This window comes from Fistularia commersonii, chromosome 4 (assembly GCF_037954325.1).
Source record: "Fistularia commersonii isolate RoL2024-O1a breed Wild chromosome 4, RoL_Fcom_v1.0, whole genome shotgun sequence".
In the NCBI taxonomy this organism is placed as follows: Eukaryota; Metazoa; Chordata; class Actinopteri; order Syngnathiformes; family Fistulariidae; genus Fistularia; species Fistularia commersonii.
The window spans coordinates 8890989-8904350 of NC_141287.1; the positions used below are offsets into that span (position 1 = coordinate 8890989).

General features: G+C 38.7%; 1 protein-coding gene across 1 annotated transcript in view; it reads left to right on the forward strand.

Annotated features, from left to right (window-relative positions):
• Window positions 1-13362, forward strand: part of nck2a (NCK adaptor protein 2a) — a 35195-nt gene that overhangs the window by 15971 nt on the left and 5862 nt on the right. Inside the window, exon 2 of the mRNA XM_086145114.1 lies at window positions 8928-9169. Within this exon, the coding sequence (XP_086001240.1) occupies window positions 8944-9169 (226 nt within the window). The 5' untranslated portion in view covers window positions 8928-8943. The remainder of the gene's footprint in view (window positions 1-8927; window positions 9170-13362) is intronic.

Below are 13362 nucleotides of genomic sequence, written 5' to 3' on the forward strand. Positions count from 1 at the left end.
CAAATTTGAAATTCTCCATTGCATAAAGCCTTGTAAAGGGAGAGAAGACTGCATGAGACAAGAGGACGATAAGAATTTGCTACAGCAGCAGTTTGGGTTTTCCCTATGATATTATACCAAAAAGTGGATGATTTAGAGATTTCAGGATTTTTTTTTTTTCATCCACTGTTCTCAGAATATTTATTCAGGTAGAACATTTTTGTGTTGAGCTTTTTGGAATTTCAATATTTAACACAATAGATCAACATTTTTTTCAGTCGTCTCTATTTAGGCCCATTATCTCAAAGGAAAATACCTGTTCCCAATCTGCTACAGCTAAAACAGTAAGGTTGTGGACAAGGACCAAGCCAGCTCTTTCTTAAAAAATACTCACCTAGTGAAAGAATAACAAACAGAATGCTGAAAAAATAACATTCTGTGAGATACAGTTGGTTAGCGAGAACAGAGCTGAACAACGCTTGTGGTAATATCATGTGGAAGCGGTTCTGTCAGGTTTTTCAGAATTTCGAATAGGATACATATGGAGTGGACAGCACTCCAGCTACTCTCAGGCATGTGGATTTGAAAATATGTGAAGAAAGTAAAAAAAAAGAAAAAGTATATATTTCTAAATATGATTGTTCAAATTATAGTTTGAATATGAATATGATGTTGATTGATACAAATCTAAAAAAATATATATTTTCAATAAACAACAACTTTAGTGTGAAATTATCACCCTTCTTCTGTTTATTGCTTGATAAGTCCTTTGGGATGTTGTGTGAAGGGGCCGTATGATGATATGTCTTTGCCATAGCAGGAATGTATCCACCTGACACCAGAAAAGCCACATTTCCACATGGATTAGTTGTCTTGTATGATCTTGCAAACTCAGCTGGCAAATTCAAGACTTAGTCACAGAAAGACTGATGACCTAAATTATACAAATCAGAGCTTTTAAATGTGTTTACCAGCTGTTGTTGAGAAGTGTCGCTTATATGAATATAAATAACTTTAATTTCCATCTGCAGTGATGTTATAGAAGTATATTTTTTGGTGGAAAGTTTTCAGCACTTTTGCCCACCCTCAGTTAAAAAGGGCTCAACAGGTACGCTTTGCATTCGTCGGCTCTCCTGAACGAGCCTCAAGGTAGCACCTGATCAAAGAGAATTATTCAGTTTCAAAGCCCAAAGACTTAGAAAGCAGAGGGTGCAAAGAGAAGGTAAAGCTCAGGCGGAGGAAAACCAAAAGCACAGTGAAGGGGCTATTTTGTTTTTCCATGTTTTGTTCTTTTCTTATTTCAGGGGTTCCTGCTTCACATAATCTCAGTTAACAAAATCTCTTATTAATTTTCAAGTTACTTTAGCAGCCCTATTCGGTAATAGCAAATTAATTTTCTTATACTATATGATGGTATGGCTTACACATTCATCACTTATGATTCATAAAGTGAATTTAATTTAATGAATTCTCTGCCCAAAACATGAAAAATCGTGTACCCTGTTTAGCCATCCAGTGTAACATAATTCTTTTTACCAATGTTAGTTCATACAGAGTAATGTATCTTACAATCTGATATGATGTTGGAAAATGATGGCTTAAAGGTAGGGCGGTATTTGAATGCAATTTGGAAATGTGAAGTGTTTTATTGTGTTATTGTCATTATGGATGCCACTTCCTCTCTAGAAATACATGCTGGGAGACCAATAAAAGCCCGCGGCTTGGCAGGATTACTTGATGGAAACTATTTCATGTAATGGACACAACTATGGAAATAACCAATTATTTAATTGACTGCAAAGAAAAGTTGAATGATAATTCTGAAAGGGTGGCAGCTGTTACATCATTTCATATTGGCCTGTGCTGTGAGATCAGGTTAAACAAAATTTTATTCAAACCAGTTTTGCTCTCACCTGATGCATGTCACCACTGAGCTTCTAAGGTTCCATACTAAATTGTAATCTATCCACATATGTGACAGAGAAAAGATATGTGTATCTGCTCCCCACTTTAACAGGTTTGCCCTTGATCCCTGCTCACCCCTGCATTTCATTTTGTGAAAATCAGCTTCTTACTCATTTGCATAATCCTGGTATCACCCAGACACACAGATGAACAAATATCTGAGCTAAATATCATGAGGTTAACCTAAATCAATGAGCCCAACTCCAGGATAATGACATTTTAAGCACAGCTTAACTGGTTCTTGCAATAACAGTTTGCTGTAGGGACATTTACAAAATGAACAATCAGAGGGTTGAGGGTAGAGCAATGGGTGGGCACAGTTTGTAGCAGGAAAAATGTACACAATTAATTTTTAAAAGTTCTGTTAAACTGGAATTACTTGCCTGTTCATAGCTACGCAGGAGTCGAAAGTTAAGATTTTGAGTGTAGATATGCTCACGTATTATTAATCTTGGGATTTTAAGGTTTGGGTTGTTATTTGTGAAGATGTCCTTGAATACCTATTGAGCCTATACTAAATCTTATTTGACCTGAAACTGCCCTCCTTTTCAAACACAGTCACATATTATTTGTCCCTTACTGCTCTCCCTCTAGATATCCATCACCTCAGGTCTTTCTGTCTCGTCAAGTCACAGAAAAACAAGTACTGTATTTCAAAGCTGTGTTCACATTTACACTGCGTTCACAACATTTACACTATTATGCTTATGTGAAAAATGTCTCGGCTTTGTTGTTGTGCCAGGGGACATGGATCCCACAATGTAGTTTATGAAATTAAAAATGAGACGTTTCTTCTTACTTTACTCAGGAACAAAAGCTAATGATAATGGCTTGCAGCAGAGAGTGGTTGTGTAGGTAGAACATCTTACAGGAAACAAGCTGTTCAGCAGAGACATTGTGTTTTGAGGGCAGGGAGCAGTGCAAGCTAAACAAGCAATGCTCTGTTTAGGGGAGAAGCATTGTTGAGGACAGAAAACAAACCAACTAAAGAAAATGAAATCCCCATGCAATAAGGATTCAGCATCCAGCACATTCATAAGACAATAATCATAAATAGGGTCATGAAATACAACCTCCGACAAATAAGGAACTTGGATTTAATGCTCTAGTTGGATAAAAAAGGGTCTAAAATCCATCCAAACTAATCCTGATAAGGAAACTGTATATTATGCTAACCAAATAAATAAGATTGGGAATATGCAATCATTATTTTGCTCATCAGTGTTCTAAGGTTGTCACACTGTCATTTCAGATATAATTTGAGGAATATTACTAAACAGTAAATCTTTGGGGAAATGCCTGTTGAAGATTTGAACTTTTTCCCTTCAATCTGCCATGCACAAAATGAACCATCCTGAGTGCAGTCTATCTGTAGGAATAGTTGATCTTTTGAAAAGAAATGTTGAAAATCTGAAAGGGGATGAAAAGTCATTCTTTAAAGATGGCCTTGTCAATGAAAATGGTTGCCATTAGGCCCCACTCAACAGTGATGCTCCCATTGAGGCAAAAAGACCTGAAGAAATAATGGAAAATTAACATTACAATGTAGAGGTGATTGCGGAAAACAATTCCGTCTTTTGTGGCAGACAGTGACAAATTTGAAAGCTGATAATTGTTTTTGTATGGAGAATGTATCTCTGTAAAATAAAGTAATATATTGTCAGCAAAGCCCCATGTAAGTGTTTCCCACAAGAAATACGTTACGGAGTCAGTGCCACTATGATTTAGGAAAAAGCATAATGCACATTACGTAAGGTAGTGGGTTACATCTGTAGATTTCTATCTGAAAAAGTTGGTAATTTTATAAATGGGTAGATTTGTAACACCATAACTTCGGTTTGGGTGGTTTGGTGGGTGTACTATGCCACAGTATGCTGCATTAGTTAACAGGATCTGCTGTCTGGACAAGATTGACCTAATTTCACAATAATAAATATCACAAATATAGTGCTTTTTGTGAAAAGAAGAAAGTCTTTGGGATGTTTTTGGAAAGTTTTCTTCATGCTTTTATTGGACAGATTGGACAACCCAAAGCATGTACGAGTGCTATAAAACTGTTGTGAAGTAGCTCCTGTAGGACAATTACAATGGTAGAAGTACAATAATAATACAACATATTCTGACAGATATTTTGTGGCATTAGATGATAATTGGACATCGCATATACTGATACATCCATCGGAATTTCCTTTTCTTAGACACTTGGTCACATTTTTTTTTTTTTTTTTTGTGGGTGTGCCCAGCTGTGTTACCCACCCAGACACAGATCCTAAGATATCATCTTACTGAATTTTATAGTTTGATAATAATTATGAAGGTCTCCTTTCATTTTCCTATGCAGTCAGTGGTTTGACTATTTCCCTTTGGTCCTATCTGTTCAGGCCTCATGTGCAGCTAACTTGTCTATTTTCAAGTGACAGAATGAAATTGTGTGTTGTTTAGTCCACAGTGGTTGCAACAATGAGCCTGCATCCGCACTGTAATATCTTAGTAATCTTAGTTCATCCCAAATTTCTGGAACTCTTAACTTTCTGAGTAAGGGAGTAGAGCTGTCCTCCATCAAACTGTTTGGAAGGAGGGGGAGGTGGAAATATGTTCCCTTTGGCTGAGTAGAGGTTGTGTTTGACCCGAATGCCAAACACAGAAGCTTTGCCAGACCTTTTTTCTCTTTAAACATCTCTTCTTTTTTATAATCCTCTTTTACGTTCCTTTTCTCTTTGTGTGGTGTTGAAAGAGCCTTTGAGCTTTTTCCCTTCTGTGAGGGGAGTTGGGACGTGCTGCTGAAGCCTAACTCAGCAGTCTGTTGCTCATTCTTTCTTTCTTTAATTCTCAACAGAGATGGAGTTGTTAAGAACCATAAATTCCAAGGCTGTTCTATTTTTGTTTAGTGTTTTTGTGTGTGTTTTTGTACCCATTCTCTCTAAAATCACTTATTATTTGTGATCATTTAAATAGCTCATCGTAAGAAAAGGGAGGCGGGGGAGGGGTTATTTAAAACCCCCTGAGTCATTTGAAATCAAGGAAATAAGTGTAAGGCCTTGCCTTGTTTAAATGAATGTTAAATATTTTTATGGTTTGTGAACTAGTGGGCTAAGAATTAGCTCGGTGGCAGCTGTTCCATGGTGAAGGTTGCTGCCACTCTGACTTTCAGGCTCATTCAATAAGGATAGGCGTGAATTAAAGGGATATCGCCATCTTTGCTTATTGAGTGAGGTTGTCAAGAGCTGAGGTATTGATACTTGAGAGGAATTACTTGTGCAAGAATGGCAGGAAAAATATATTTTTGCACAAGTCTTGAGACTTGGAAATCGGAAAAAAGGTGCCCTAAAGCAAGAGACTATTATGCAGTCACCATATTTAGAAAATGATGATCCAAATTTTCTTTTGTTTCGGTTTATACCATGTAAATCAAAATATATATTGATCTATGGTTAATGAGTGCACTATCATTTCCATATCATCAACCCCTTCTTTTGATTATCATCATACAATTTTTTTCTTGCATATTTGCCTGCCCTAAAACCAATTCCACATTCGGGACACAAATCCCTCTAGATTTTAAACATTTTGGCAATAACTAAGCCACTTGTTCAGTTCAATGACATCCTGCATATCAAATTTTCATAGTGACGATAAAATGAAATCTGTCAGTCTCTGATTCCAAAAGTGAGGGCATTTCGACAGGAGCGGTGAGACATTTGTCAGATCTTTCATTCAAACTTTATTGAAGCAAATTTAATGTGTCCAGCAGAAAGTTATACTGCTGTTAATGTTTAATCTGTATTTATATTTCAGCGTTTCAGAAATAGTTTGTAACATTGAAAACCCAGAAGTATAGATCCCCAACATACCTGATCTGAGCAGTTTTACACAAATGAAGGACTCTGATTATATCGGCGGTGAAGAAGCAGCTCGCTGTAACCTATCAGCAGAAGCCTGAGGCAATAACTGCGAGGCCATGGCTTGCTCACATACCTCTCTAGTTCTGGAAGATCTCACGTCATCATCCTTCAAGTTAATGAATCTTTTTATCTTTTTTTTTTTTTTTTTTTTTTCCCACTTTTAATTCATGCACTCTCCATATACCCAGCTGCTCCTTTTTGTATCTTCCTGTACATCATACCCTTCCCACCGCCATGCACACCTTCCCCTGCTTTCAGTAATGCTCATCAGTATTTTGTTCAAGTGTAGTGAACTTAATTTTTGACGTGTTGCACAATTTTGGTGTCTGCCCTGGCCTGCGAGGAAATTAAGAGTCATCGCTCAATGGCAAGCAGAGACACATTCTACTCTACAACTGTTCCACTTAACTTGTTTGCATGTAAAAACAAAAAATAAGACCGTAAGACTGACCTCAAGCCGTGAGTTAATAAGACAGACTCAAAGTGAAATTATTCTCAAAAAAGTTGGTTGAAAAGAAGAGCTTTGGTTTAAACTGTTTCCATTTGCATTTCATAAAATGTGACTACCACAGAAGCTATCCTTCTTTTCACAAGTAATCTGATCTTTTACGTGGCCTAATTTGTGCAACTCTTATGTGGTTACGCATTATCTGCACCCAATCTGATTTTTGGAGAAGCACCAAGCGTAATATACACAGATCTTGAATAAACACTCCACTTGATGAAGGATAGCACAGGCTAAAAAAAAATCCAAATCCAAACCACCCCTCACCCCCACCACTGTTAGTAACCTGATACAGCCGCAGCCCTGCTCCCATTTACAGCGTCTTACAGTGCTGTACTTCACTCCTGCTCTGCTTGATGGGACTCTGACGCTCTGTTTTTGGCACAGTGTAACATACATGACAATAAATGAGCTGCAATTTATGTTCAATGAAAGATGACCTATAAGGCTCACCTGTCAAACATTGACAGGTGAGCAAGACAAGATCCCACTTGTAATTTAGACCACAGAGGGTAAAAACATTAATCAGCATGCAGCTGCATTTTTTCTTTGGTGGCTGTTTTGTGATTTAAATCAGAAATTGATTAAATGTATTGAAACACAGCACATACAGGAAAATGACATAATGATTCTTAAATGTATCCTTAATGTCTTCAGATTTTGTTCCTTGGTCACCAGGTCTTTTTGTTACTCCTTATTTGGAAACTGTATATTAGCCAATTAACACTTCAAATAGTTGTGACATAAAATATGTTCATCTCATTTTGTCATTGGTTTTGCTGCTCCTCATAATTGTTTGACGATAAATTGGACCTCAAAAGTTGCATTATGTGATTATTAAGTTTAAAAATATTAGTGTTTCCACTCAATTATTCTGGTGACCTTGTTTCCAGCTGCACACTGTTCACTTGGCGGTGAGCTAAATATATACTGGATTGCTCAGATGGTTATCATACCATGAAAATCCTTTTCTAACAGAAAACTGTTTCACACAACAGGAGCAGATCAAACTCTCCTGATCCTGTCATGGATATTCTTAAACAGCTTGTCAATGCCTTAGATGCATATAATTCCTCAGCTCTTACGGTGGTCCTGCAAACCCATGTGAGACCACCTCACCTAAGACCTGGTGAAATAGAGCATGTAATCGATCACTGTCAGTCTAGAAAACAGTATGAGCCACTACTTTTTTCATCCTGTGTGTTTGTGACAAATACCACACAAACAGATTTTTTTATGCCGTTTCCTGAGACAAAAATAGTTTTCAGAAATTTCAGAGCCTCCTCATGTTTTAGTCAAGAGGAAAGACCCTGCCATCTCATGTTCAGTTGTGCATTATGTCGTCTCTGGGGCTTTTGTGTTTCTGTGTGTCCTGTTTTTTCTAATTATTACACAGAAAATCAGGCATGTGGCCTGCAATATGAGATTTTGGAATAATATTTATCAAGGGGATTATTTGTTTTAGTGCTGTTTTAGGCACTAAATATTGGTTTTGTTATTTGATTCAGCCTCTGTCAAACTGGCTGCCTCTGCCTCTGGCAGCAAATCTCCTCTAGTGCCAAATATGAGCTGGGATTAACACTCGAAATAATGTGTGACACAGGAGTGGATTTTCCCACGGGATATCAGCATGTAGTGTGAGGATGGATATAAAGTTGTTTAGAATGGCCATGGCACCTGCCATGGCAATTTGTGCCATGGAGCACTCGCACACATGCACATACAAACATTTGTTGCTGTTGTCTTTTTCAAGGGCCTGTATTTAACATTGTTTAAGAATATACCACATTTGATCACCAGTTAATTATGATTGCACTGAGCTGCCAGTCCCTGCTGAAATCTGCAAGATTATCCGCAAAGCAAATAATCTGTTAAATCAGTAACTCATCCACACTTGTAAATCGTGTTTCTCAATCATAATTCTTTCTTCAGTTCACGTGCTCATGAGAAAAAAAAAAAAAAAAAAAAAAGGAAAAAAACTAAGCTCATGTTTAAGTTGTTTGATATTTTTTGCAGGGGCATTTTGTTTGTCCTTTAGTTCTGACTGTGTTCATGACTACTTATATTGGGTTTGGGTCTTTTTTTTCAAAAAGATATCTACGATCACTATCACATCCAACATTTGTTAATTTTAGCTCATGAACCAGTTTTTATCTGCCCATCTTTCCTCTTTCGCATTCACTAACACACACACACACACACACACACACACACACACACACACACACACACACACACACACACACACACACACACACACACACACACACACACACACACACACATTCAGTGTAATGAGGTAGAGACTACTGAACCCATTAGTGCACTCAGTGCTGTGCTCGTGTCATATTTCAGGTAAAGCAGCTTTGGTTCAACTGTAGACTAATATTAGAACATCATTCATTCATTAAGGAAAATATTAATATTAACTCTATATCTTGGCTTTTGCTTCACCTTTCATTGAACAGGAAAGACTACAACATGGACATATTTGTATTTATCATTTTGTGTTGCAGTGAATAAGCAGTAGGATAATACTTTTTATGAGCTCACACCTGATACATTTCTCTACACAGGGGGACTCCATGAAAGATGACAGAGGAGGTGATTGTTGTAGCCAAGTGGGACTACACGGCCCAGCAGGAGCAGGAACTTGACATCCGTAAAAACGAGCGTCTCTTCCTCCTGGACGACTCTAAGACCTGGTGGCGCGTTCGCAACACAGCCAATCAAACAGGATACGTGCCATCAAACTACGTTGAGCGCAAGAACAGCCTGAAGAAAGGCTCGCTGGTCAAGAACATCAAAGATACACTTGGTAAAGAGATTAAGTTATTTTTAGTAATTGAAAAAAATTCCCATGTTTTGGTAAGTACTCAGCTCCTGTCACTGGCAGTTTGCGCTTTAGATAAACAGTTTAAGTGTGCATAAGCAAGAGCTTCTTTATTTCTCATTCTCACAATTCACAATCATAATTCTCTGTGGTTTCATTTCTGAATCACAAGTGTGCTACATTTTCATTAGAGATCAGCTGCGTCAAAATCAGGACTCCTACTTTCTCCCACAACAATTACACTACTGTGTTACACTACATGATGCAGAGAAGCAGGAGCTGAGCGGAAGGAAAACAAACCCTGTGAGTGGGGAATGACTGTGGGTGAAAAGTTATATAAGACCAAAGAAAATAAAAAAATAATAAATAAATGCAGACGAAAACCCCGCTGGTAGTGATGAGAAAAGCAGAAGAACAGACCAGAGATTGAAGTTGATTGTTGACGATCCGCCTGCTGGTTCCAGCATCTGCGCATTGTCTTGTCTATAAAAGCAAATGAGAACTGTGTATAACCAGAGTTTATCCGACCATTACAGTATGTACTGCAATAAACATCTTTCGAATGTGCATGAACAATGACCCTAACAGCACACTAATCTTGCTCATGCTTTAATCAGTATGAGTTATTTTTTAAAATGAACCACTTTCTATCAGAGTAACGTGCATCTTCAACCCCCTGCCTTCAATGTAATCTTTTTTTTTGTCTGACATCACAGCATGTGGTCTAATTACCTGTTCGAAAAAAAATATTCAAAACGCATTGAATGTGTTTTCTGTTATAATTAGAAATCCATACAGATGGTATAAAATAGTGCAAATGTTGAATGAGAATCCAATAGAGCTCCTCCCTGGGTGTATTCACAGAAGATAGATGCCACCAAAACATGTTTTTTTACAAGTTAGTTGGTAGTTCACGTTAAAAACAATGTATTTTTTAAAAAGTCAACTCTGAACTTCCTAAGGCATGAAAAGAGCTTGAAAATCATCATCTGTTCAAATCATCATCCGTCGCAGGAAATGCTTCCGTCCCCTTCCCTCATTTTTAGTTTTGAGAAACATTAACCGTTTAAGGACAAATCATAGGTTGACCTACAACAAATCTGTGCGTTACAGTGCCGTGATGTGTCTCTTTTCAATAAAGGCTTTAGATGTAATTGTGTGTTCTTTTTTTTTTGTTTGTTTTGTTTTTTTTTAGAGCAAGTGCAACTTTAATTTCTTTCACTCTCGTGGCAGTAGCACTGATGATGAAAATTCCCCCTCTCTCAGTATCCAATTTAGACTTTTTTCTAAGATTTATCCACCTAGTGTCTGTTTGAATGTGAATATTCCTCAACAATATAGTGCTTATTGTTTGGTCTGTTCTTATGGCTGATAAGTTACCAGTTTTTGTCAGGAGGGCAAAGGGAGAGATGGAAGAAGACAAAATTATGAAGAACTACGTATCTCTAAAATGAGGCCAACTTAGAGCAATGGAAGGAGGAAGACGGTTGAAGGGTCTCATCCCACATGCGATTTCCTCTCCACTTCGTGAATTCTTACCCTCAGGGACGCTCTGTGGCTTTATGTGTCACAGCATGGCACAGCCTGTCACTGTCGCCCTCAGCAGCTTTCATTGTGTGCAAAGATAACACGTAGCTTCCCCACACACCCTGGCCCCCTCCACTCTATATCAATGGTACTTTTACTTTTGGCCCCTTTCTCTTCAGGCTCTGACACCATGACTGATTTTTAATGATCAGTAGATTGATTACTGTAGAAATCAGCAACCTAATGGTGTTTGTGGAATGATGGATTACCCTGCTGACCCCCACTGTTACATATTGACTACAACATTATGGCCTAGTTCCCATTTCAGTCTTAAGTAGCGTCCAGCCAGCAGCTCTTTAGTGATAAAAGCCTGGGCGAATCCAACGGGTGAGAACATTTTCTTGATGATGTGATGAGCAATAGGTGAGGTTAGGGGGCTAATGGAGCTTTCTCACACACTTGAGTAGGGAATCCGATTGGCTGAGTGTGATTACTTCATCCAATCTATATTCTGCAGCACTCCCTTTCTCGTTTCCTTCAGTCTGCGTCTTCGTTTTGACCTTGCAGTCTGTTCGACTGTTTCCTCCAGCTTCTCTCCCAGCATCCTGCACTCAAATGGAGTTGTATCTACATCCATCCATGCAGAACAGAGCTGTAAATGGCTGCACACTGCTTTGTGCCCCACTTTTCTCTCACGCGGAGGGAAGGGGAAAAAACAATAATGAGGAAAGTAAATTACCCCTGGTTGTACTACTCGGAGCTGTTAGATCACGTCTTCTGAGTGCATGTAATGTTGTCACTGTAGTGTGTCTGGTAGGTTTGTCCAGTACTTTGCCTTCTCAGATTTTAGATTGTACATAGTGTCTTAAAGGTGGGAAAAGAAAGACAATAATTCATTGTTTCACCGGCTTCACACGTGGAGTATGCTTCTACAAACCTTCTCTGTGCATGTAATGGTGGCTTCAGTTTAGCACTATATTAAAATGGCAAGAAAAGGAAGCACAGGTTCAACTAGACAGACATTAATTCGTCACCTTTTGACCCATGTTTTATTGTTTTTACACATGGTCAGAGACCTTGACACGTGTGTAAAACATAATACACCCTCATTGCCACGCTTCTCCCAATATACAGCTCCCCCACTGCTTCACTTGATGGTCAAGATGTGCTCCTTTTCCAAAACTCCACACACTCACTCCAGTGTGTGTGTGTGTGTGTGTGTGTGTGTGTGTGTGTGTGTGTGTGTATGTGTGTGTGTGTGTGTGTGTGTGTGTGGGATGGACGTTACGGTTTAATTGATTGAACTTAAAAACAGCATCAGCTATGCTACAGTTTACAGGATGAAGCAATAAACTACAGCTCACTAATTTTGAAACTTACAACAACTCAATCTGAAACTCTCGAATTTAAAAGCTCCAGGCTTATAAATTGTCTCTCCCAGCACAACATGAGGAGTTGGGTCAAGTTCGGGATGAGTGTGTGGGAGGATGGAATATAGCCCACTGCTGCTCTAACCAGCAGGCCAGCTCCTTGAAGTGGAAATGAGTGTGTGAATCAGTGAGTGTTAGAACGAGCGATGGAACTGTATGAAAATATAACACCAAAATGATAACGAATAAAATTTTTTAGTTATCAGTAATGTCATCAGTTTTAATGTACTGAAAACTAGAATTGCTCATAATGTGTTCCTCTTTGCTGTGATGTTGTTGCAAATGTCCCACGCACAAATCATTGAGTAGTCTTAGAAATCTTCAGAAAACATTCTCCTTAATTTGTCGTGTCAGAAAATTTCCCAAGGAACGACTTGGAGGTCCTTCTCAGCTCTGATGGCTTGAAAAGTGAAACAGAATGTCATTATAATGTGCAAATCCTTCAATCAGGCCATAACCATTAGGAGCCTGGAGGGGGTCCTGGCATCCTTTGGGCTACACCCACATCCGGGCTATGCCGACACCGATACAGTTTTGACAAGACTCAGTAAGGATAGTTTCCAGGCTCCGAGGGATGTTTCACATTCAAGCTGAACACCAAAACCTGATTTTCATTATAAAAACATGAAACATGTTGATTTAGCATCAGATGGCTGAGTAATTTCTCCAATGCTTAATTTTCCACTTTGTTTCCATGGACGCACAGTCAGTGCGGTATAGTATTTTTCTGTAAGTGAACTACTCAACATAGAGGCGATTGCAGTTAACAATAATTGAAATGTGAAACAGTAAAGCCGTCAGGCATCTTGCCATGATGCATCTTGGAACTGCAAAGCGTTTCATCGCCTCCCTTCTTGTGTGATTCTGCGTCTACTGGCTGCAGCAGTCAAGGTTTCTTTTTTTCCTCCCAAGGTACCACATGGGAAATTTGCCCAATATCCAACCTGTCTTTAGCCCTCAGCCAGGAGATGGAGAATTCTCAGAGAAACACACACGCATATACACACAGCTATTAGATATGTAGGATACACACTGCAATCCATAAACATGATCTGCTTGTTATTCCTGTCTCATCCTTCTCCATTGCATTTTGTCAGCTGTGGCCTCTGATGTGCTTGCTCCATTGTGTGTGTGAGAAACAGCTGCCATGGGACCCCTCGTCTTCTTCAACTGCTTGCTGCCTCCTCCTCCTCCTTATCCTTCTCCCTCTCATCCACCCGC